Source organism: Anolis sagrei, chromosome 2 (genome assembly GCF_037176765.1).
Source record: "Anolis sagrei isolate rAnoSag1 chromosome 2, rAnoSag1.mat, whole genome shotgun sequence".
NCBI lineage: Eukaryota > Metazoa > Chordata > Lepidosauria > Squamata > Dactyloidae > Anolis > Anolis sagrei.
The window spans coordinates 95,163,282-95,190,469 of NC_090022.1; the positions used below are offsets into that span (position 1 = coordinate 95,163,282).

The 27,188-nt window shown below is 38.4% G+C and overlaps 1 protein-coding gene across 3 annotated transcripts in view; it reads right to left on the minus strand.

The window, feature by feature from the left end:
• AFF4 (ALF transcription elongation factor 4) overlaps positions 1 to 27,188 on the minus strand; it is a 60,980-nt gene continuing 33,792 nt past the window's right edge. For all 3 annotated transcript variants that reach the window (XM_060765206.2, XM_060765205.2, XM_060765204.2), the window contains 13 exons: positions 24,247 to 24,284; positions 23,660 to 23,822; positions 20,728 to 21,654; positions 16,249 to 16,337; positions 15,095 to 15,332; positions 12,855 to 12,952; positions 11,967 to 12,030; positions 11,685 to 11,821; positions 10,997 to 11,068; positions 10,065 to 10,158; positions 8,566 to 8,609; positions 7,665 to 7,885; positions 1 to 6,226 (listed from right to left, as the gene is read on the minus strand). In XM_060765206.2, coding sequence (XP_060621189.1) covers positions 6,108 to 6,226; positions 7,665 to 7,885; positions 8,566 to 8,609; positions 10,065 to 10,158; positions 10,997 to 11,068; positions 11,685 to 11,821; positions 11,967 to 12,030; positions 12,855 to 12,952; positions 15,095 to 15,332; positions 16,249 to 16,337; positions 20,728 to 21,654; positions 23,660 to 23,822; positions 24,247 to 24,284 — 2,304 coding nt within the window. In that variant the 3' untranslated portion in view covers positions 1 to 6,107. The remainder of the gene's footprint in view (positions 6,227 to 7,664; positions 7,886 to 8,565; positions 8,610 to 10,064; positions 10,159 to 10,996; positions 11,069 to 11,684; positions 11,822 to 11,966; positions 12,031 to 12,854; positions 12,953 to 15,094; positions 15,333 to 16,248; positions 16,338 to 20,727; positions 21,655 to 23,659; positions 23,823 to 24,246; positions 24,285 to 27,188) is intronic.

The following is a 27,188-nucleotide window of genomic DNA, read 5'->3' on the forward strand; positions in this document are numbered from 1 at the left end:
CAGTGTTTATAAAGTTTAATACAGAAAATCTATTTGATATTTATTAAACTTAGTTTCTCCAGTTACAGTTTTGCATTGTACAAAGCATTTTAATGACACAGTAGTTAAAAAGATCTTTACAAATTGAAATGTGATACCCTTTTCTCCAAATATTTAATTGCCATAAATTTGTTTAAAAATACACATTAAACGCATATTTCAGACACTAAACTTTCTATAATCTCAATACCACAAAATACATAGAATATACTATACAGATGTGGAAAAAAATCTAGTTAGTATATAATACTTTGCTCACCATTAACATACGTGAAATGCACATACTGACTTAGAAAACCTAATTAGGAGTCCCAACGTACCCTTTTGAAATTTCAATTGTATTGCAAAGAAAAAAAGGGAGGGATCACAGTTTTGTTTTAAAAGTTTAGTTTTGGTTGAAAACAGATGACTAAATACATTGATAAGTAACAAAATGTGTAAGACATGGACATGTCATGTACAAAGCATACAACAGAGAGCCATCCTGCCAGTCATGATCAGTACCAAGCTGCATGCTTAAGGTTTTTTTAAAAAAAAAATCTGATAAGTTAAAGGTTAAAACTAACCTTTCCCCACCCCATTCCACCCCACCAGTTTGTCCCTAAAAGGAAAAGGAAAACCTTCCTTACGAACAATTTCAAATACGATAAAGGATCTTTAATAAATATATAAGCACTTTATCCTCCATATACAAAACTTCTTAAAACCATTTAAAAGGGAAACCAGATACAAAGGTCAGCAACTGTGCTTGCAGAGGTGATAGATGCCTTGGCCCATGAAGCCAGTTCTCAGAGATCGTAACGCAATCACCTCGGAACGCTTTCTCCAATACTGATGAGGCTGATAAATCAGGAGAAAGGAGACATTTCAGTCCACTTTGCCAGCATTGGTTCTCTTGTCAGAAACCAGTACTTTCCCAAATTACAGATGTAATTAAGAAGCAAAGTCAACGTTCGATCTGTTTTGACAATTATCTGAGCAGAAGCAGCAGTTCAAAATGTCTTCAACTTGGATGTATAGAAAAACCTAGATGAACCAGCAAGGAAGGGGCTGTGGGAGGAGAGATTTTGTACAAATGCTTGGGTTTTCCTGGATAGTCTCACTCCAGTGAGAATGTTATAATTAACCCATCACAGCTATTTTGGAAGAGAAAAAAGTATAAGAGAAATCATCCCAAAACAATGTACCTGATGGTCACATTTTGCAGAGTTACGTTGAATTTTCTGTCTCTGGAGAAAAGACAGAAATTGTTGAACGGAGTTCTGTTGAAAGAGATTCAACGTTAAAGTAGTTACTGGAAACCTAGCTCTCCCACAATACTGGTTTCCAATCACAATTTAAAGTCATTATGCCCTTGACCCAAATATTTATGAAATATTTGCCATTCAGGACATACAGTTTGGATGTTGTTTACCTCCTATATGGGTAAAATGTGTTCAGTCTTGATTTGCTCAGGTCCACCTAAACCACTTTAATAAAAATACTGCAGAGTTTACAGTGCAAGGAAATATTACTACATATAGCAAAGGTAGTCTTTCCCATTATATGCCATATTGGCAAACTATACAATTATCTGCCTACAGCTGTGTTTTACTTGCCTTTGGCAAGCGCTTACATCCACAGACTTCATATCTGCTGTGGCGGCTTATAACACACACTACAGGGACTGTTTTGTATAAAAATCACAGCAATCAAGCTTCAATAGTCTAAAAGAAACCAATAGCACTCCTGCATAATATGCAAAATTTACCACCATCACCCAAATGAGGATGGCTCTGCACTCAATAAATATATTGATATAGTCAGCGGCACTATCATCTAACACAAGTATAACAAACTTTGGACAGACTTGAGTTCATTCATCTATATAAGCATGTCGATATATGTATTAGAAACATTTATATTACAAATTGCATACTGCTGTCTTAAAGGTCAAGAGCCACTCGCTCTGCTTTACAGCCAAAACATTGAAACCATATTAAACTGAACGTGCCAGATCAGCCTGGTCTGGCACCTGGAGGTTCATTTAACATTTTAAAAAATGAAGTAGCCAAGTGTTTATTAAAAGGATCCACCATCAGAATTTTGCTTGAGTTTGGGATCTGCCGGCTGCATTTTATGCCAACCCTAGCCCCTAAATCAAAATTTGCCAAATGCCTTGTGCTACACTGTCTCATGAACCCATTGCCAGCAGCCTGGTGAAACACCGGGTCCCACCAGTGGGTCTTGCACCTCCATTCATGAATTGTTCTCTTACAACCCTGGAAGTCTGAGAGAAAATTCAGAATTAGTTGAAACACCTGAGCAAGCCTAGTGTGACTATTAAGCCCATTTTAAAGGCTCATAACTGGATAATGCTACAAACACTGATATGTGTTAATACAGCAATATGAGCCTTTTACATTTCATGGTCTTCAATACATCAGGGAAATGTATTAGAGTGATAAAATATAACAAGGTTCTATTTAGATGAATGTAGACATGCTTTAGTCCCACTGACAGCAACAAGACACATTCATTATTACTAACTGACATCCAAAAATGTGATTCCTAGGGACAGACTTATGCTGGTAACTTTCTTTTGCTTTTACGAAAAGTAGAAGCTTATCTCATGTTTGCACTGAAAAATTAATTCTGGCAAATTACTCATGCATTTTGGAAATAACTCATTTTAGTTATATGGCCTTTTGATATTTGCCAAGTCCAATTTAAACTGGTTACAAACCTTAAAGTTCATAACATGGAAGAAGTAACACTCTGCATTTGTTTAGGACACACAGATAATACCCTCTGGAAGGCATCCATTATCATGCCTGCTTGCTCATTCCTGCACTTAAGCAAGGGCTTGGTAGATGACTGAAGATACAAATGCTTAGGATTCACATGGAAGCACAATCTGATATAGTAGATTCTTATTTTAGAAAGATTCTCCCATTGGCACCTACATATAAAAGCAAGTTAGACCACACAATTTATCACTATGGCACTACAAAACATGTGAGCATGCACCCAAGCTCCTGACAGCGCAGAGCAGAGGTGGGAATCACCCATTGTTCCTGACATGTTGGGCTGAAACTCCGAGCCTTCCTCACATCAACTAAGCTGCCTAGGATTCCTGGGAATGACAGACCCAACATTTAGAAGACTGCATCATTCTCACTCCTGATTTAAATAGAGGGTTCAGTGCAGCAAGTGTACCAGGCTCTTCTGAATATCTGAGATGGGGAAACTGAACACTGATCTTAGCTAGCACCTTCACTCTTTCTGTTGGGACTGAGGATCGGAGAGGCATGAAGAACCGATGGCTTTCCCAGTGATTCCCATCATTACCCACCACTGCCCTAACAGGAACTGGAATCCATCATCATCCCGAGGGTCACATGTTCCCCACACCAGTATACGAAAGACTGTCACATTGAGTAAGACACTAGGACACAGAGCAAAGGATTCAAACTGTATGAAAAGAGAGTACACCTCAACATTAGGAAGAACTTTGTGACAGTAAGAGCTGTTTGGCAGTGGAATATGTTGTGGCGGAGTGTGGAGTCTCCTTTTCTGGTGGAGGTTTTTAAGCAGCGGCTGGATGGCTATCTGTCAGGGGTGTTTTGATTGCATGTTCCTGTATGGCAGAATGGGGTTGGGCTGGATGACCTTTGTGGTCTCTTCCAACTCTATGATTCTATGTTTATTTCTCGCAGTCTCAAAGTTGCTACAAAACCCCTTTGCATACCAATCCAGCCTAGCACACACATGTATTTGATTGAATTTCTTCAATACACGCAGTTCATACAAAATGAACTATGCAAGTCTTTCCCCTCTTAAAAACAATTATTGGAAAGTACTACTCTGTGTGCAGAATCTACGCACAATGAATTTTTTGATGAACCAAAGGAAGCTCCACACAACAGTTGCTCACACTAGCCCTAGTGGCAATATTGACAAAAGCATGAATACGTAGCAAGACTTGTCCATTGTGTTACTGAGTCTCAGTTTGTGCATATTAAACCTTTTGGGAAGCATAATTTTATATCTCTTTTGTATGAACAGAGGCAGTATGGATGTGACCAAATATGTTTAGCCATGATCCAAAAGAACACTTCTGATGGATCTCACTGCTTCTGCCAAAGTAACCTTCCTACATTTCACTATGAGTATTAAAAACCTGCATTAAAGAGCCTGGGAATGCTCTAGAACAGGTTTTTATATCACAGAATGTTGCAGGAAGAGAAGACACTGGATATCAAAACACAGTTTAGGATATTGGTAGTTGTTTCTCCATTCTTATACAACCTTCTTGTGAGTACAGTGCAAGAAAGAAACAATATTCTTGATTGAGAATAGAGAACTTGGGCAGTGATTTCAAAGGAACAGATCCAAATATCATGGACCCCTAGAAGTAAGAGACACAAGGCTCTATATGCGCCAGTTATCGCTTAGTGAAATTGGTGTAACTGATGAAGCCCCGCAACTTTCAAAGTCCTAAGGGCACACTGCAGTACTCATGAATGTAGAATTCTACTCTTCCTTTAAAAGCTTGCCATCATTTTGGCACATAGCTATACAGCTAGACAACCATTTAGTGCAATCATTTCCTGGAGCATGCACATTCACAACAGGGGAGAGGGGTCCAGGGACAAGGACAGGGAAAGCAGCATTCCACGATGCTCCGCTGAAAGGGTTCAGAGTTTGACTCTAAGGAACATCCCATAGGTATGGTCAACAAATGACAGCCTCTCGTATTAGGAAAAGGAAGTGGAATTTTACCTAAGTACTGCAGGAGACCAACTGGACAGAGCATACCAACTCCTACGTGTAAAACATCTTGTAAACAGTATTCAAAATCTTCATCTAAAAAGGCATAAGGCACACCAGACATGATAGGGATGCTAAACAATATTCTTATAGTCAGGCAAGCACCTTCTTTGAAAAGGTACTTTGGTTAGTAATCTTAAAACAGTCACTTAGGATTCTATGCATGATTCTTGCTGGTCACAGTAATTTTCCTTCAAATTTAAAAATTCTGTTCCCATTGCAAATAATTAATAGAAATGAAGATGCCATAAACTGGCATAAAAGCAAGGTTTCAAATTAACTGGACAACGCAGTTTAAACACCTCCCTGTAAATCACAGGTCTAATCTATACCACATAATCCTATCAGAAAGGAAGCACAGATGTTACCTTCTACACACATTTTGTGATTAAGCACATCAAATTTTGGACATGAGTTCAGTTTAGGGGCTTCAGTGTCCAACAATAACAAGCAACACTGAATCAAAGACACTGAATCAAAGCACACGATTGTCCATTTGACACTATTCATAGATTACATGTGGAAGCAGACACTCCTTGTGACCCACTTTTTTGATACTGCATTGAATGCAACTTTAAATAATGTTTTGAGATTGTTAGTGTTAAGACATATGTTCTGAAGCTGACTTTCCATACAGTCTCGGAACTGAGTACAACAGTAAAACTGCGGCTGTCATTTAGGGGTTGACACAGATACTCATGATAGTATCTTCCTACACTTTAGAATCTACCAACCCTGACTTTCTCTAAAAAGCTCTACCATCACAAGACATTACAGAATAAGAACCCACAAAATACAAATAAAGTGTCTACATTTAATATTCGCTAAGAACTTGATCGGGTAAAATTTATAGGAAAAACATCTAAATCTTAAAACAGACCCAAAATAGAGTTTGAAAAAAAACAACAAATTGAAATAAATAATTTTTTAAAAAAGATTTTTTAGACATAATTACTAGATTTCCAACCCAATTGCAGCTTAATGAATCCATCTTACATTAAAACATTGCAGAGTTTAAACTATTCTTAAAGATCTTAAAAATGGGGCAACAGAAAAAAAAGGTTCATTAACATGATGATTTGGAGGTTCTCACATACATGATGCTGGGAGACGTATGAAAGCCTTCCTCAATCTTGAGCGTTCACTAAGCAATGCATTATGGCAGACTTCCTTATTTTTTATGACACAGTGTTGAAAAAAATCAGAGGCAGCAAGAAAAGTTGTCTTCTATTATGTGTCTTCAGTTCTTTCTTTCATCACTTGGCATCCAAGCGCAACCAATGTAGTCCCTGTCTGGTGTAACGCACTAGGTCTGTCATGACACTTGCATTAAAGATCAGAGGGCCCATAACTTTATCCAGCTCAGTGAAGAACTCTACAAAAAAAGAAGAAATAACCAAACTGACATGCATGTTTTTCCTACAGGATTTCTCTTAGGATTAAATTAATTCTTTACCAAATATTAATTTTCTAACTGTGGTGCTATTTTTATGCTGAACTTTCACCCAAAGTGGAAACTTGAAAATGGGAGAAACAGTAAGAGACAAACTCTTTCTTAGCAACAATGAGCACTACCAGGCAAGCTGGCATTGCCACACACCCCCTCCCCTGATGTGTGACAGGAAGTTGCTGCTAACTGTGAGAAAAATAAGGTTGAACACTGTGAAAGCCATCTACTGCATGGCTATCAGCCTCCTCCGAGTAGACTCAAATCAAGGGAAAGCTTCATGAGAATCATCACTCCTCTTAACGTTACCCCAGCAACAGCAAGAGTCTCCCTCTGGGCAGCTAAAGCAGGAAATCCCAATTGCAAGGCCCCCCACAAGGGTATTCCTCCAGGGGAACTTGGAAGTCCCTGAACAGTTTCAGAAGCGGACTGGGGAGATCAAAAGACAACCTGTGACTACCTAAAAGAATCCTCCACCTTGTGTGACTGTGGAACAGAACAAACAAATCCGTATCTGTATGCTTGTCCACAATGTCCTGCCTCAAGTACAAAGGAAGAATTGTTTAAAGCTACAGACAATGCGGTCGCTGTTGCCCGTTTTTGGTGAAATATTATTTAGTCGCTTGTGCACATATTTTTATCAGTTTTATATTTATTGGTGCAATGCTTTTGATACAAAATAAATAAACAGGCATTATCTAAATTGTATTTCTAGTTTAGAACTGGAGAGTCTTGTTTAAATATCCCATATTGTGGCAAATGACAAAATTATCCCTGAGTGCCTAAGGTGCAAAGGGAGAGGGAAATAAGACTGTCATTTCTGCCAATTTTTTTTAAATATCACCCATCAGATTGATTGTTGCTTTGTTAGTATAGGGGAGGGTTGTATGGGACTTCCTTAAACTAAATGGATCATACACAAGTAGTTACTATTCTTAAAGAATTTTAGTTTTGGTTCCATAATTTAAAAAAATGACACTCACAAATGGAAAAATTGTGCCCCCCCCCCCCAGCAAACTTTCTAAGAAATGGGAATTGATACACTGTCTCATCCACAAAAAATTATGTCTCATAACCAAAAATCCATATCTTCACAATTCAAAGCAGCATAATCTAATGTGTATTAAGTGCCCATGCAGTGTATCACTGAGTCTTCTACTACTATTTAAAATAAGCCACCCATGTAAAAAGTTTAATAATGGTGTATTAAACATCTTATCCCTTTTGCACAGGTATCCAGAAAGCTGCTCTGCAACTGTAGCTATGATGAATAAATGTGTACATCTATCAGCCCCACTCATGTAGAATAAACCCATTTATTATGCAAGATACTGACCTGACCCTTATTAACCCAGTACAGTCTTACCCTTTTGCTCTCTTGCAAGCTGATCAGCTTGGTCCCAAATTTCAGTGGCATACAGGAAATTGGAAGTAACTTGAACATAACTGGCTGCCATCTGGTGTATCCTCTGTGGAATAGTTACTGAAGATGTGCTCCCTGAAGGGTTGGTTGACCCTGAAGAGTAATTTCCTGAATTTCCTGGAGATAACTTTGGGGAGACTGGAGATGGCATGCTGACAGGTTTGCTAGCAAGAAATAAAGATCACACGTTTTAGATTGCTACCATCCATATAAAATTTTGAAGAAGTAGTTACAGGTGTTGTTATACAATATGAAAACTGCATATCAGAACTGACTGCACTGAGGTCATGTGGACAATAAAATCTGAGCATCCACTGACATTTGAATGACCTGGTGGAGGGGTGACTGAATCTTGTTTATTAAAGAATGTATTTATTCTGAGAAATACATCGACATTTTGGAGGAAGATTGGTTCACAAATATGAAGGTATTACTTCAAATGTAAATAACTCCTGAATGTGCTACAAATGCTACCAGACTTCTAGCATACAATATAAACGTGTAAATTCAATATTAAGTGCTTTTCCATTAAAAGTCTGTAGAATAGCAGTTTGAATGATGCTGCATTAAAACCTTTGCTGAAGTATTACTCAAATGAAAATATCGATTCTATAACAATTTAATAAATGAAGTAAATTAAACAAACTGCCAACAGAGGTCTGAATCTTTACAATTTACAAGAGCCTGGATTGATTGTTGAAAGACAGAGAGAATGACACAGAATCACCACTTTTTGGGTGTTAGAAATTCACAATTGGACCTCTTTTTAATCATACCCAAGGGCAAAATATGTATTTATTTATTTGTCACATTGTAATTCTGCACTGATTGAATAAATGCTTACCTTCCTATACCAGGTGATGGGGCTTGAGAATTATTGTAGGAATTCTGTTTAGGGGGAAATTAATCACAATAAATAATGATTAAATATAAATTGTAAACGGTACCATTAAAAGTACAAAAACAGCATTACTAGGAGTTTGAGCAATGATGGACCTTGGATTCAGACAAAACTGAAGCAATGGGCATTGTCAACTATAATTACTTTTAGGAATAATTGTGTGATTAAGTAGTGACACATGAATGCGATTTCTTTCTTTTTGCACTGCAGTTTATTGCTATTGGAACCATAAACTGGCCACATCTGGTTTAAAGTTATATAAAACTATTATCAAAAACAATGGAAAACATGTGAGTGATCAATAAGCTAAATTCACAATGACCTCCTGTTAAGTAGGAGTCAATATATACTTTATATAATGAAGTGATTTTTTTTTTTTTTTTGCTAGCAGGTAAGTGATAAATTGGGAAGGGATTATCCGTGCATAATAACTTAACTACATTGATCAGCACACTCCCCCAATTTAGAGATGTCTCAAATTTCAAATTCTACTGTTTATAAAACACAAGGACACAAAATGGCAAAATGAACAATAAATTGCTTTGCCACTATATTAATTCCATGGAACAAAGTCTTGTTAAGTGACAATGGGTATAATTTATATCAGTAAAATATTTGATTTAGAAATTAAAAACACTGATAGCTTGTTTCAAATATTTGTTCCTACAGCAGGGACTGAGCAATTTAAACCGAAATCACTTCACTGCAATGATGTATTTGATAACTGTGCAGTTTTGATTTTCTCATAAGGAAAGGAAGCTCTCCCAAAAACTTCCCTCCTACACTCTTGATTGACCATCCTCCCTGCTCCCCTACCAGCAAAGCCAGGTAGTGCTCAGTAGAAAGCAAGACAATTGACTATTGATAGCTATCATATTCAATGGAAGAAAAACCTTGCTCAGGTATATATATAGTCTTTTGTCCCCTACCACCAACACAGCCATGGTGTGAATCAGAAGGAACACGGTGAGTGACCAGCCACGTGAAGGGGATCACCCATTAGGAGCTCCTACAAGGTTGCACAATAATGTAGGCATCCTCCAGATCTCCCAGGGATCCTCCAGATATCCCAAAAAATGACTGTTTAATCATGTGCCAGCGAGACCTGGTTAACCGTGACTCTCCTTCCCCATTTGTCCTTACCCCTCCTCTTGCTGTTCCCTATGCGGTCATGCCAATGAGAAAGAAAATGGTGAGTTTGGGTAGTGGTGATAGCACCTTGAAGACCTGGGGGTGGGTAAGGGGAGAAAGTGGCCTCAATGAGATTGTTCTCACTGTAGTTTCTTTATATGCAAGGAGCCCCATTTTCATGAGTCCCTATTATTTCATGAGGTAAGAAGCCAGAGAATATGAAATACAGGTCAACAGAGAGCAAAATCTATAATCCAGCCATACTTAACATTACTGGGATGTTTTTGTTTAAACACACTTAAACTATTTACCTTCAAATGTTCAGTTAGTGTCTTGGAATATTTTAATGCACTTTCTTTCTTCAGTTTGAAAAGTCTTAAGTACAACAGGGACTGGCATCTAAGACTATATTGAAACAAAAACACTGTTATTATACAATATTGGAAATAACAGACCAAGAAAAAAAATCAGTATTTACTCTGGCAAACAAGCAATGCATTTTCACTATGGTTTTAAAATAGTTAAAGAGTACTAGAGATCAGGGCTAATTTCAATGAAGATTAAAGTCATCCTTTATCATTATTTCACAAAATTCTGATACAAAAAAAACCCCCAAACAATTTGAACAGAATCTATTGGTGGACTTCTACTTATGAAAGAACTGCTTCTAGTGGAGCCAGAAGAAGAGTAATCCCCCTCCCCACTGCAGTTTCCCCATTCCTCAACCTAGCTGGGTAGGATTGGGAAATCCTTTGAAGCATGTATTGCCAGTAACAAAGCTTTTGGAGAAGCTTTTCAATTTAGAATGAAAAAAAATCTGTACAAAGCTAGGAAGTGATCGAGTGACAGTGTCATGGGAGGACAATAATCTACAAAAGCCTCAGGGGCTGAACTAGGATCTCAGAGGGGCAGATTTGGCTCCAAGGCCAGCAATCCCTTAAGGACTGAGTATGATGACTCCCTCTGAGATATCAAGAGAGCAAGGGTGGTTGCTGCCAGCCTTATCTAGAATGGCTGAGTGTTCAACAAGAACAGCTCAGGCAGCTCTAAATGAGCTGTATCTATACTGAGCACCTCCCGAAAGGCTCTCAATCCTGCTGATATCTCAGAAGGAGGCACAACACTGTGCTACATAGTAAGCTATGTTTTATTTTTTACTGTCTATTCCATTAAAAAGGTTTGCACAGACAGATTCTGCCTTTAGCTATTTTACTCCTGCTAATTAAACACAGTGTATATTTACCATAGTACTGCTAGCCTTTTGTCTGCAGATGTTGCATCTGGTGCAGAGTAATTCTTCAGTTTCATAGTGTACCTGCAACAATAAAAAATAGTAAACAATTGAGAAGTACAGACTCCAGTTGTTATTCGTTTTCCATTTGTGGAAAGTGCTGTAATGCCTTTTAGGTGTGGACTACATATATAATACAGTTCACCAAAAAGCTTGCTATTATTCCAATAATAAAGCATATCAAGCACATGTCTGACCAATATGTGTCTTGAGGTGTTTTAAAAAGAGGGTGTCTCCCTTTATGAGCCCACAACTGAGAAAACAAAAAGGCTGCCTTCAAGCTTCAAGACTTTCAAAATCCCTCCCTAGAAAGACTAAGATGGCCACATCCTTGCTCCTTTTTCTGGCGACAAGGAAAAACATTTGTTCCACCAAAGCATTACAAACTGATGAGGGTTGGGCTGTTAATATGGTGTGGTTTCTATGTAATTTTTAAAATACTGTTTAATTGTATATTTATACTTTTATTCTGATTTTGGTTTTTTAACCCCATGTAATTAGCTGTTTTGAGTCCCATCTTCAGATGGGATATAAAGGAAGAGGAGGAGGAGGAGGCCATCACTTCACACAGGAGATTACTATTTTTTTTTTAACCTAACAGTTAAAAATACCACATTTTTGCTTGTCCTGCATCACTTACTTGATCAACTCCACAGTTTCGGAATACATGGGGAATGGGGACTTTGATTCCTGAGCATTTTTCTCCAATGCATTCCCACACTCAATGAACGACACCACGGCATCAAGGTAGTACACAGCTTTCTCAAATCTGTCAGACTGAAGAAACAAAAACACTTTTGAAAACCAAACCAGGATTACATGGGAGGTTTGCTGCAGTCAAGAGAAATAGTTTTAAAAGGAATATGTCAAGGCAGGACAACAAGCAACACCACCAGCAGACCATGAATAGACTTCTCCTTACCAATGCATCAGCATTATGCTTCAACTTCTTTGCCTGTTGTAAGTAGTGATCTGCTGAATATGTTCTGAAACGAACAATAGAAATGACAGTTACATTAACGCAGTAGTAGGGAATGAATTCCATAGGCCCATGCAGATCCCTACCCCACAATTTTTTAATCTTCCCAGCTGTTTAAGATTTGGACCCAGATCCAGAATTTTCCTAAGTCAAAAGCACTCCAGGGAACCAAAAAGAAAAACTGTCCCACAATTTATTTATTATTTAATTACATCATTTTTATCCCACCCTTTTCAGCCCAAAGGCAACTCAATACCTCCAGGTATACTTTGATCATTTAAAAATTTAAAACAATCCAGATTGTCACAGAGCAGAATTAACCCCCTTAAAATTGAGTGATGTATTTCAGCTATGATGCCATGAGGCCATACTAACATATTAGCTCAGGGGTCAGGAACCTTCGGCCCTCCAGGTGTGGTGGACTTCAACTCCCACAATTCCTTGAGGCTCGGCATTCGCCCCAAAGGCTTACCTTGGCCTCAAGGAATTGTGGGAGTTGAAGTCCACCACACCTGGAGGGCCGAAGGTTCCCCATGCCTGTATTAGCTTGTACTCAAGGTAAAAGTCCCTCTCTAATGATAGAAAATAATGCATTTATTGGAGAGAGATTTAAAACATCACAAAAAAACACCCATTTTTAAAAAACCCTTCAGATAAACAGTACACAGGCACTCAAATGATCATATCAGAAAAAGCAAATTATGAATCAATCAATTTACCTTTCCCCTAGCCTCAGATCCAAATCACCCCCCTTAAAAAAGTGAGCTACAGAGAGATGTTAGTAGAAATGTGTACTAGACCAATTTGCTTGGTTTCCATTTTTCTTCTCACCTGTCATCAAATACCATCTTTGCTCTGCGAGACTTTGAACTATCTGCAGTTGTGGTAGAGGCAGAAGGGCAGCTGGAAGAATTATTTAAAGCCTTTTCCTTGAGGGAAAAAAAACAATCCCTATTAGTTAAGATAACAATTCTTGGAAAGCAAATGCTCACAGTGCTTTTCACTTCCTGAATTTAGACTATAAGGCTACAACCCAGATGTCTATCATTATTCAAGACTACCACACACATAGCTTAACAAACACAGTTGCTGCCATACTGATAACTACTTATTCAAAATACAGAACAGGGAAGATCTTTAATTAGAGACCACGTGTTACAGTTTTGTGTACTTAGTTAATACCTAAATTGGCACGCTTTAGAGATCTTGACAGGTTTCCAGTGGCAGTACTGTTCCAACCTATGCTGTTCCCTGCTGTAGAGCTAAGCAAGGAAGATCAAATTGCAGCCAGATGCCTGAGTGGAGGTTGAATAGTGCCATTATTCAACTGCACAGCACACAATCAAAAGGCATTTTACTCTCCACGTTCAGTGTAATTATTTCTTTCAAAATAAGCTACAAAACAAAAATGCAAAATAACTCTAGGCCAAATTTTTAACCTGGCCACCATCCTTATACCTGGCTTTCTGAAAAGCTCTCTCTAGTGACTAGAATTTATCCCTATCCTCTTCTAATTCTCTTGTGTGTGTCCCGTCCCCCCCATCCCCCCCGCTGATAACGGCTAACATGCAGATGTAATTTGCCAACTTCACCACTGAGATTTTAATGCCTCTTTGGTTCTCCCAAGTTTGTGACTTTCCTCATCACAGTTGAATACAAATCTTTCCCTGTTCTACTTATAGTCCTCCCCTTCCCCCAGCCACATAATTAAATACAGTGCTAGGGCTTTCCATCTGAAACAGCCCTAGAGAACTTTGAAAAACAGGGAAATCATATTCTGCATTAGTCTTTAGTAGTAGGTAAAGATTTCCACCCTGGAACTGAAATGACTAGAGAACTGTTTTAATAGAAACATGACAAGATTACACATGTCAGGAGAATTATTAAAACCCAACAGAACTATGGGGACATACTAATTACCTTTAATTAAAAAGTGGTCTGAGCATGATTCAATGTAGTGATTTTACATAAATCTGCCTGAATTAACTTCTGTCCTGTGTATAAAATCTCCTCATGAAGGAACTGCTCTAGCTAACTTTACTTGGCTCATAAAAATCCTAGATTCCGAGAAGTTGAAGCCGCATTTCTTGGTGAAAGGTTTGGCTACTTGTTTACTTCCTGAGATCCTCCCACTGTCCTAGTTTCTACAGAGTTTTGCCCCAGGCATAAATGACTTTCTTTCTTTCTTTCCAATTCATCTAGGAGGAAAACTTTCTGATTAATGAAAAATTCCTCACTGATGAACAGATGCTTTTGAAATTCAGGATGATTTCTAGCTTTTGATCTCATGAAGTTACTAGAATCTAACACACCAAATGTGTTATCAACATAAAGTTAGTCTTGATTTCAATTTCACTTTATTAACTGAACTGATCTTCTGAACCATATAGACCTACAAACAATCAGGAAAATCCTATGCTGTCAGTTTATAACCGTATTTTAATTTAAAAGCTCATCAGGTGAGTGAGGCCACATATACTTCTGCACCCTATATTTTAGTTTGCTTTATTTTTTACATCTCTGTGTTTAACATGAATGCCTGTAGGGTAAAATCTTTGCAAGTACAGGCAGTCGCATCAATGTATTTGGAACCCTAATAACACTGGGTTCCAGACTGCCTGGGAGGGCTTGTTTGTACAGCTGTACACACGCTTTCTTTCTTTTTTCCCTAAGACATATGTGATGCATTAACAAATATCAAGGGGTGTAAAGCAAGCTGATCCATACATCATAAGGTCTGAGACAAATTAGTGTGATCGAGCTCTCCTATTTTACTCCGCAAATGGGATAATAAAAAGCCTTATATCACTAGCTTCACAAAAATGACAACAAAATACTGACATAAACAAAGATAGGACCAAGGTTTTTGTTGGGTTTTTTGCTCCCCCGTCCACCATGGAATAAACTGTGTCAGAGGGTGGTGGACATTCCTTCTTTGCAGGTCTTTAAACAGAACTGATTAAATTATGTATTCTACAGAGTCGGAGCTGGACCTGGTGGCCTTTTGATCCCTTCCAACTTGATGAAAAATAGAGCTGGAAGGGGAAATCATGTTAAAAGTACCTCCTTACCTTTGATTCTTTAGTATTACTTGAAGTCTTCCCTTCAGTCTTCTTTTGTTTAGATGAGCTACCTTTACTGCTGTTGTTGCTCTCCTTATTACTGTTACTGCTTGATTTCAAAGACGATGACTGACTGACCGTTCTCTTGCGAGACCCATGCTCTTGCTTTGAATCTTTTTGGGTGACTGGTGTGCTGGCTGGAGATGGGAGAAGATCCTTCTCTTTAACAGCACTCTGTTTAGATGACCTGCTCCCCCAAAACAAAAATCATCCCAGTCAGACTTATATGTGAAAGAGATTTTCATTCTTTGCATTCACCAGCTGCTAAATTATTGTATATTTCACTTTGAAAAGGAGAAAAGGTATGGTTCAAATAACATATTGTCAAAAGTTCATTGTATTACGTATCTAGGATAGCCAAATGAATGACTTTGGGTTAAATCCAAACCTGGGTCACCCCTCTCTGGCCCTGGCAACCAATTCAGATGTATTAAATAGTGTGGCGACAGTTTCACCTCTGAATGACAGTGGCTATAAACTAGTCACAATCCCAATGTAATTTTTCGGTTTGTGTGCTTATTTCAGACTTTGACATCATGTTGTGGGTGCCATCACAGGATGACTTGTGGAGGAACATTCATAAAACTGATACCAGTCATATAAAAACAATAAAAAGGTAAATTTTTAAATCTAAAAAAACAGACAAACTAAGTATAAGACTAAGTCTAAGACTCCAAAATAAATAAATAAATAAATAAATAAATAAAACCACAAGCAATATGTCTGGAATCCCAAAACAAGAAAATACCTTCCCTGAAACCTAGGTGCACATATGCCCACACATCTGGTGATGTTTTTCTCATCTATTACCTTAAAAGAATCAAAACAATTCAATTTAAATCTTCCAGTGTTAAACATGTGATGGGTACACTTCAGGATGGCTGTTTATAAGAAACATACATTTTATTTCTAATATCCCATTCCAAGAATTCCCACTGCAACCCCAAATTAATTTTTTTTAAATGTCTGCCAATCTGCAATGGTTTTCATCACCTCTACATGAGACCGCCTTGTGTTTGAAATGCCATGTGGAAAAGCTCCATGATGCTGGAAAAATCTCTTCCAGCACACTTTTTCACTTAGATGTTATAGAACGTACTTACTCTCTATTACTGGAAGTTTTGTGCACAGAAGCAGGCTTTTCTTCTATTTTACTTTTCTTGCTTTCAGTGCCTCGGCTTTCTTCTGCATTCTAAAACAGAGCAACCACATAAGAACCACTGGAACAATTTCTGATGATTCCACAGTGACTGCAGTAATATTTTGTAGTCTACTGCCATGATTTTAAAAATTATTCACAGCACTAAAGAGTAAACAATAAAAACATTAGCTGGATAATAAATAAATAAATAACAATAACATTTTATTTCTAGACCGCCCTCTCTCTCAGAAGGGACTCAGGGTAGTTTACACACACACAAAGACAAGCTTTCAATGCCTCAGGTAAGTACAAACGTATACAAAAACCCACAATAAAGCAACAGTAATAACTGTGATCTTATGACGAAGAATTAAGCATTGTGATAAAAATAAAACAAAACAATGCGGTAAGACATTGTTAACTAAAACATAAGTAAACATTATACAGTTTACATTTAAAATGACTGGTTCGGGTGTTCATTTGAAATGTAACACTATACAATTGTTTCTGGCAGCAGGATTTATCAATGGCAACAGAAGACATAAGTACACTGCATGCTCCATATTGCTACCAGTTACAGTTAAACTTTAAAAGTTTAATAAATGCAAAAACTTGACTGCTCGGTTTACTACTCAATTGTCAAAACAGCAACTGGTCTTGTCATGTTGACAGGAAAGCCTTAGTAAATGGTCCTGCTAAAACAGATGGGGATTTATCACTATTTACTATATTAGTTAATAAGTACTGCAAAAGACACAAACACATTCTGTATCCTGTGCTGCTTCCAAATTGTGGGATGTGTTTCACTTGGAAATTAGGTCCCATTCCACTGATTTTAAGGTTGTGAAGACACATCTATCAATCTTGCCTTTCAAACCTGTGTTATGACCATGGCTATTTTATGTTTTATTGTTTACAATGCTTTTTTACACTGCCATATAGTCCAGATCATCAAAGAAGATAACCTAGAATATCTGCTTTTTTTAAAGTACTCTTTATTGTGGTTTTTGCATACATCATTTTAAAATAAAGCTTAGGAAAGAAAAAGAAAAGAAAAAGAAAGGAGGAAAATATTTAAAAACAAATAAAAAGAAAGAAAAGAAAAGGGGAATGGGGGAGAAGAGAATAAATAGATATGTGACTTCAGGTAATCGTCAATGGGGTTTTGTCTTTCAGTTTACAACACTTTTTAATTGTCTATTATGCCTTCTGATAACCATAGAAGCACAATATTATTCTTCTGTGTCCGTTAATTTGGTACAAATACTGTGAATGGTGTCAGATGAAGGAACAAGTAAGTCATGTAATGAAAATGAAATTAAGATAAAGGGATGCTGCTATGGGTACTTGATCTGAAGTTTGGCAAGCAATTTTAGAAGTAGGGTACTGTGTAGGTGCTTGCACATGTGCACTGTATAGACCAGGGGTCCTCAAACTTTTTAAACAGAGGGCCAGGTCACAGTCCCTCAAACTGTTGGAGGGCCAGATTATAATTTGAAAAAACATGAATGAATTCCTATGCACACTGCACATATCTTATTTGTAGTGCAAAAAAACCACTTAAAAACAATACAATAATAAAAATGAAGAACAATTTTAACAAATATAAACTTATTAGTATTTCAATGGTAAATGTGGACCTGCTTTTGGCTGATGAGATAGGATTGTTGTTGTTGTTTTTGTTGTTTGCTTTCAAGTCATTTCAGACTTAGGTTGACCCTGAGCGAGGGCCGGGTAAATAACCCTGGAGGGCCGTATCCGGCCCCCGGGCCTTAGTTTAAGGACCCCTGGTATAGACTAATGGCTGAGACTACGGTCCTTTATGGTTACAACTTCCAAACAAATTTACTCTTGACCAGTGGTGTCAAACTTGTATTCCTCTAGGTGTTTTGGACTTCAGCTCCCAGAATCCCTGGCCTTTGGACAAGCTGGCTAGGGCTTCTGAGAGTTGGAGGCCCAAATATATGGAGAACCACATGTTTGACACCTCTGCTCTAGACAGTGAGGATAGAGTAGAAGTTCCACCTGGTGCCCCAACTGTGGGCACCACACATTTTACTGGTAAAGTTCTTTCTCCAACATCCAGGAATTCAGCACAGTACCTACAAAGAAAAGCCTATGTATGTACAATTGAGGTATTTCCAATCAAGGATGAGCCTGCATTTATACCTCTGTATGTGCATGAGTGCCCCTTTTATATTTATTTATTTTATTTTATTTTATTTTATTTTAGAAGTTTTCTATACCGGCCTTCTCACCTCAACGAGGGACTCAGGTCGGTTTACAGCATATATGAAAGTACAATAATATATAAGTACAACAAAGTGCAAAGTCATTACATATTAAAATAGTACAATAAAGTACAATAAAACTGTACTTTATACTTTATACTTTACAATAAAACTGTACTTTATACTGTTACTGAATGTTGGGAAATGGGCAATCCTGCATTGTGCATACAGTCACAGTTGTTCTGATCTAGTTTAAGCAAACAGCCCACTGAATAGTCTAAAACTCAACCTCAAAACTCTCACTTGCAGTACAGGAACAATTGTAATGGCAAAAATAGTCAAAAGTAACAGTGGCTTTTTCAGTTAAATGTGTAAATTTTAAAGCTTGAAAAAACAACTGCATAATTATAATGCATTCATTAATCAAACCAAGGCCTGATCTGATTCGGATCATCAAATTTTGGTTTCATAACTTAAAATACAAATGAGATTTTGTAAGCACTTGCAATCATTTTGTAACATGAGCAATCAAACCAGGAAGCTTCTGATCAGCTAAATTTAATGAAAACCAGAAAATTCTGATTATACGCTTATGCATGAGCCAAGATATTCAAGGAACCTATGAAATTCAGGCAAAACTATGGCTAACCCAAGACACATAGACTCACTTTATTGGATCAATTCAGATTCAATATTTCATCAATTCAGATAAAACAAACATCAAATCACAAAGATGCAAGAAACCACAATAAACAAAAAAATATTTAACTGACATCAGACTGTTTTACATTACAGATAAAAACTAGAAACCTGAACTTCGCAACCCATGCTGACAATCCAGCATACAGAATTCAGTACTAGTAGACTAGTAGAATAGACAAAAAATCATTTTTGCTAGGCTGCCATGAGAAAATTGACTGAACCATATAAGAAACTGAAGGTTTAAATTGTGAGCAACAAGACCAGACTATACTGTTTTTTCATTTATGCTTGTCCTATCCCTGCCTGCTCCTCATCATCACTATGCCATGAAGGTCTACTTTGAGCCATTGCAGGGCCCCCCAAACTAAGTCTGCAAACTAATGGCCTCCAAGGCCATTTACTTGCCCCCCCCCTAAACTTTAGACTTAGTGTTACCTTAAATCTGAAACGACTTAAAGGGACAGAACAACAACCCTAATTAACCTGACAATCTTGTTAGCCAAAAGCAGGCCCCCACTTTCCACTGAAATACTGATAAGTTTATGTTGGTTAAAATTATTCTTCATTTTAAATGTTGTATTGTTCTTTCAATGTATTAAAGTACAAATAAGACATGTGCCATGTTCACAGGAATTTGTTCATGGTTTTTTTTTTCAAACACAGTCTGAGAAACATGAACCATCCCTCTGCTTAAAAAGTTTGTGACCTTTGAACTATTGTATGAACACCACACTGTGCTATATGATCAAGGACATAGTGGTGGTGGTGGGGGGGGGGGGGCAAACACATCACCAGCATACTACAGAATGTCTGGTGTGACAACAGACACTGAAACATGGGGCAAAATGCTAATTCATGAAAGCCATTACAGTACAAGCCTCATTATCAGCAGGGGATCTGACTTTGCGGGCATATGAGAAACAAGCAACAGAAAATCCATCCATCCATCCATTTACTCCACCGAAACAGGTACAGCCAGGCACAAGCAGTCCAACACAAGCCCAACCAGCCTGACTATTTCTCCCATTTCCTTACCAATATAGTACTATGTACATTTAAACCCATCTATGGAAATAGGTGTCACTTGACAACTTTAGGACTCTAATTGAGCATAAAGATGAATTATCCATATGATTAATATAAGGCAAGTACCAACATATGTTTTTGTCAGGCTACTGACTGAACTACAACTGGCAATATTCATCATTAAGAACTCAGACTACAGTAGCAATATGAGCATGAAATCATCAATCAAATTAGAATAAATAGCGATATCATCTTATTTCAAATGTACTTCACAAAGGAGAATGGAACAAACATTCTCAATTATGTGCCTGTGCACATGTACCCTGTCAAAATTAAGAATACTAATTTAGCTCTCATCTGTTTTCAACAACAGTTGGTTGTCCTGGAATAATACAAAAAAAAAAAAAACCACCTGATTTAGAGACTACTTTAAGGATCCTGCATTTAGATAATAAGAACAACATTTGAGACTGAAGACTAACCTGACATAGCTTATGTTTCCTCTTGCCCTTATTGGAACTTTTCTCAGCAGAAGATGTTTTCTGAGGCTCCCTTGGGTGCTTCTCGGACACATTTTTCCTCTCAGCTTTTGAAGGATCTGTGTCTTTGTAAGGCTTCCCTGGTATTCTAGTTAACAGACTCAGGTCAATCTTCACAATAAGGGGATACCTTTCATCAGGATCACTGAGCGGAGATAGGAGTTCCTTCTCTTCCATAGGAGAGAACATTCTTTGCCTCAAAAAGCTGTCATCCTCCTCCATGGAGGGCTTAACAGGAGTCCTATTGCTCTCAGAATATTTGGGGGTTTGTGATGAAGGAGGGAGGCTCTCATTCTCATCAGAGTCAGAGGATGAGGTGTCAGTTTCAATGAATTCCTTAGATTTCTGAGTGGACTTGCTCGCAACCTTGCATTTCTTTTTCTCTGTTGTAGGCCGAGGGGAGGATTTGGGCTCCTTCTTTATATTTGGCTTTCTGGAGCCTTTTGTGGCAGCCTTGTGCCTGTTTGAGGGTATACTTGTTGTCATTTCCATTGGGGTTTCACTTTCTATTTTCAGCCCTCCTCTAGGCTCTTCCACAGATGGTTTTTCTGTCTTTTTGGGTTGCTTTTTACCTACAGTCCTCCTCTGTGTCATGCTTTCACTCTGAGCAGGTGACTTTTGTCTGCCACGGTTGCTCTCTGAACCTTTCTGGCTAGTTTTTGAATCTCTCCCAGAAATGGAAGAAATTGAGTCTTTAGAACCACTTTGATCGGCATATCCACCCCCGGCACTTGAGTCTCTACCCTCTTTTTTGTAGCCTTGCGTTGATGGGATGTTACTGTCCACAGAGGAAGCTGGAGACACTTTGTGGGGATTCACCTTATTCAGCCAGTTGTCAAGCTGCCACTTGTTTGTAGGAGGTGGCTCAGGCTAAAGAAAGAAAAAATGGAAATCTGAAATGAACACGTCACCACATTTCTTTCACCTTCTCGGTAGCTACTGAGCTACAACTCTTTAGACAACAACTCAGTGAATCCCATAGCCAGCATAGGATACATGAGAAGCCATAGTCCAAAAGAGTAACATTTTCCAACCCTGCAAAGAGTAAGTAGGAACATTTTTGTCATAGCCTTTCAGATTTGAGATAGTGGGAATGTTCCTCAGTCCTCCACAGCTAACACAGCACAGAAGCAATGTTAATTTCAAAGTATGTACCTTCTCTCAGTTAGCCCTCATATAAAAAAGATCAGGAGGGTTGCCAAAATGTACTAGGCTTTCTTAACCTGGCACCTGAAACAGTTAATCTTGTTTTGCTGCTCACATGTTTGGTTGCCCATCTGCCTTCAACCAGAACAAGTTATTTGATGTGCAGAGAGATGACTGAATGTTCTAGTATGCGAGACAGAAAGGTATTGTATTTCCTTTTTTTATTCCTGAGATACAGAAAGACAAACGTAGGAGGAAACTTCATATAGCTCTCAATTCTAATCTTCTTTCTAGAACAATTATTACAAAATATTATGGTGTAAACATGAGCAATCAAACCTGCTCCAACATGCTCCCCAAATGCAGTCTAAATATACATGTTTCAGCTGATGAATTTATGGCCAATTCAAAGTCAGTATGATTTCAGGTTCCTTCAAACCCCTTTCCCTCCTCACTGAAGACAGAAATAAAATGATGCCTACAAAACAATGGAGAAATCCAGAATTCTAGCACAGCTGTGACTGAGCCATTAATACCCACTTCACTCCACTCCATGAAAAGGCAGCAGCAAAGACACAGGTTCTTGGAAGTTCCACAGTACGTCATGGTTTCTTTCAATGTGTTTAGTTTTCAACATATTTTGTATACAGGCAGTCCCCAAGTTACAAACATCTAACTTACAAACAACTCATAATTAAGAATGAGGTTAAGAATAACAGGGAGAGGAAATCTACTAGGAAGGGAAAATCACTCCTAAAGGAGTTATCATGGGGGGGGGGGGGGGGGAATGTCACAATTGAAGCTTTATCACCAATCCTTGTTTCCACAACAAGCCAATTTTTCAAAATCATGTACCTGTTTCAATTTACATATGAATTCAACTTAAGAACAAACCTACATAACTAATCTTGTTTGTAACTTGGGGACTTCCTGTATTTACATGGCTAACAAGATGTATTGACAGGAAGTCCTCTGAATATGTTGTAGGAATCATTATCTTATTTCTCAATACTTTGAAACTAGTTTCCTACTGACAACTATGCTTGTTATTAGATTGAATGACACTACATCTTTTGGTTGGCTTTCCCTGAATTACAGGGTACTTTCAGCAAGATGCTCTAAATTTAAAGCCAAAAAGTATGTTCATTAAGTGAACTTATAGATTGATACTGGCCGCATTGTCCAAATGTTTGATTAGTGTTTCCCAAAGCAATTACATTGCTCTCAGCTCAAGAATGGAAGACATAATGTCAGTGGAAAGTGAAAGAGATTTAAAGCTAACCTGTAAAAATGTGGAATAAAAACCAAAAACTGGGAAGCCCTGGCCCTCAAGCATTCTAATTGGAGGTCAGCTGTTATCAACAGTACTATGAACTATGAAGAGGTACGAATAGAGGGCAAAAGAGAGCAACATTCCAGGGGAAGGTGCATCAAGCAAACCCTTGTCAGGAAACACCTTCCATCTGGAAATCAATGTAATCACTGAGAAAGACCATGCAGATCCAGAATAGATCTCTACTGTCACTTACGGACCCATCACCAAGGCTCTATCCTTGGAAGACAACAATACTCGGCCACATGTGATCGCCCATGATAATGATGATAGATACTGGTATCTCTAGCACCTGCATAGCCCACTTCTTCAAGCCACTTCTGCTCTGCTCATACATATGAATACTATGAAGACCATAGGGCCTAGAAAGGTCACTTACAGTATAAACAAACCTACCTCAGGGGATGCACTCTGTGATGGTTCATTGGCTTCACTGTCACTTGAACTACTTTCACTTTCCGAATCAGAACCAGAACTACTCTCAGACCCACTATGGCTGCTTGAGTCATCCCTAGAGTTGTCTGCCCCTTCACTTGCATGCTGTGATGGTTCAGAAGTACTGGGAAAAGAAAGGGTAGAAGAAAGAATGAATACAATTACAAAATAGTCTCCATATTCTGATGAGTGAATACTTAAACACTAATTCAGCAAAGATTAAATTACTTCTCTGGTCTGTTGAAGCTACTTCTTTACAGCCATACAGAACATAGCATATGCATTTATACAGAACATGCTTTATATGGAACTCAGTCTCATCTAGCCCAGCATTGTCAACACTGACCAGCAGGGGCTCAGGCAGGAAGTCATCAGCAGCCTGACATGGAAATTCTGGGATCCAACCTGGGGCATTCTGCATGCAAAGCATATGCTATGTAGCTGAGCTAAGGCCCCTTCCCTCTTAAGACTCCCTTTAAATACAAACTTTATATTCAAGAGGTAAATTGCACACCATAATGTAACACCAGATGTCAAGGTATACCTACCTTCCAGGTGTACTTCTTGGAACTGTCTTATCAGAGTCCTGTAATTAAAAGGTTCAACTTAGCCTTTTGATATTCTTATACCGAGTATAAAATACTAATTAGGTACATTAGAAAAATAGATTTAATCACATTTAAACCACACAAACTTTACTGATTTACAATAACGAAAACTAAGACGCTCACTTTGTTTATCAGTGTATCCAAATGAGAACTATTAAACATCAATCTGAGATCAATCAACAGTCCAGGTAGGGACTAATAAATTCAAATGTCTTTTGAGAATATTTGTATACCAGCTGCCACGTCTCTTATATACAAACAAATGACTGTTTTTTATGTCCTCAAAAGGACCTTATTACTCTTCTAATGCTCCTTGGGGTCATTCTGCACAGGAACAGCACATAATGCTGTTTCTGAGCTGCACTAGAGCCAAACAAGACTGTCCTGAGCTACCTCCACAGTACACAGCTGTACTGAAGCCAGTTTAGCAAGGTTGGGATTGGGCTCCATTCTACACACTCCCTGCACCCCCACTCCACCCCGGAAATAAACTACAGAAAAGCCTCACTTATTGGCGTAGCTTGGCTCTTTACTTCCTGATTTTTCACCATTCAGGGAGCAAAGCACCTTGGGAGGAATGAGCTCCCACCCCTCTGAAGCTGCTTTGCTCCCTGAATGACAAAAAAAATCAGAAAGTAAAGAGCAGCTAGTGCTGGGAAGTGGGGATTTTCTGTTGTTTTGAGGAGGAATTCGGAGGCACGGGGGGGGGGGGGGGGCTGCATTCCATTTTCCTTAGCTGCCTGAGTACGAGGAACAGAAGATGGCTTTCGGGATCTGATTCTAGATCCTGTATGGAGATGCAGGATGGCAGTCCCCACTGTCCCAACAGCAGGAAATGTCTGAATCTTGTTGCAGGATTCAGACTTTTCACTGTGTTTTTTTTAACCTGAGGTCAAGCTGCATTAAGTAGCATACCTTGCATTAGCCTGTGTGTGTTGTTATTCCCACACAGCATTACATGGCAGACTGGGCTTCAGATCCCTTCAGCACGTATGCAAAACAGATGAAGACAATCCAAAATGCTGGTTTTAACCTAGTAAGTCCTCAATTACTTAGGAATGGTATATTTAAAAGACAACACACCATGAAGCTGGTAGTTTTTCTCCCAAAAGCAGGGAAGGTGACAAAGGCAGAATCCTTTCTGTTCTGCCATTAAATCTGTGAATTGTGCTTTCAAGAGAAATTAACCTGGCATTATTTTTCTTCTCTTTTCCATTGCGGGTTAAACTCTTTGTATTTCTCCAGGCCTTTTAGGGTTTTTTTTAAAAAATGCAGTTCCTGCTACAATTTTCTCTACAAGGTTTATTGTGTTTATGCCCGAACAATAAGCCATTCCCTGAAAATCATAACAGTTGCTTAGATACACAAATCAGTAAGACCTGGATGCAAAACTGCATGCAGATGCATTGGAAAGATTTCAGTTTTGCCTTGGGCCATTTCACGCTACACAATCATAGCAGTGATTCCAGTTTAACTGCCAGGGCAGCATTCTATAGGAACCTAGAATTTGCAGTCTAGGAAGGGTAGCCAAAATGTTCTTCTAAGTGTCCCACCAAACTACAAATCCAAAGATTCCCTAGGTTGTAGCCACGGCAATTAAAGCAGAATCATACTCCTACAGCTGTGTCATGTGAAAAGATCCCTTTCTTGTGAAAAGATCCCTGTGCCTTTTTTGAAAGAATCCAGACCTGGCTGTTCATACCCTTTATCATCATAGTGCTGGTTTACTGCAATGTGCTTTGCTTAGAGCTGGGAAGGCCAAGAAAAAATCCAGAAAAACTGGAGGGGAAACAGTGTTTCCCCCCTTTTTCCCAAAGCCATTTTTCTCAGAAAAAATGAAAAGTGTGTAGAATATGTTCTTTTCCAATGATAAATAATATATCTATTATACGGTATTGAACCTATAAAATGAAGACCTTAATGAAAGATTGATGAGATTTTTTTGTTTGTTTCTACAAATTTGGGGGGGGGGGGGGGCAGGAAAAAAAACCCAATTTCCCATCCCCCCCCCCGCCTTCCCATCTCTAGCTTTGCCTACCTTTACACTTGAAGATCAAAATACACTAGATTTTCAGTTGACCAAAACCCAAGTAATCAGTAAACATATACTTTAAGTTTTAAAACACTTTTATAACACAATAAAACTGTATTACATTAGGTCATGTTTGTCTTTATTTGTCTTTATTTGCTTTTAATTACAGGGTCCCTTTGCTACTTCACGGTTTGCTTTTTGCAGATGTGCCGTTTCACAGGTTTTTGCCTCTTGGCAACGATGGAGTATGGAAGGGGGTTTCACACTCCCCCTCAGGAGAGAGGCAGCCAATCATAAAAAAAGACAGAGAGGAGATACAAAGCAGTATATAAATCACGGCCTTATAGCCCCTTCCTTATAGCTAGCAAAAAGTGTGTGGTGCCTTTAATGTTTCCTAGCTTCTGCCTTACCCTCACAATGTGAGATGTGTGTGTGTGTGTGTGTGTGTGGTCTCTACTTCACAGATTTTCACTTTTAGTGGGTGGTCCTGGAAGGTAACACCCGCGATAAGTGAGGGAACACTGTACTGTATATTAATATCAAGTATCAAGTCAATACAGAATTTTAGTATGGTGTGGTATAATATGATATAGTAGGGGGTACAATATTAGTTAGGCTTATTTTTAATACTAATTTTCAAGCATCCAGAAACTACATTTCTCTGGCATCTGCCAATCTCCATGGGTGCTGGCTAACTGAGAGTTTACTGTGTTACAATACCTGTGTCTCTCCACATAACCTGCTTTGGTCTTTCATGTCACTTCATGGCTTCAATACTGGCTATTTTTAACTGGAATATGAAGATGTCATTATGTTGGCAGGCTTTCTGGAATACCAATGTTAGGGCAAA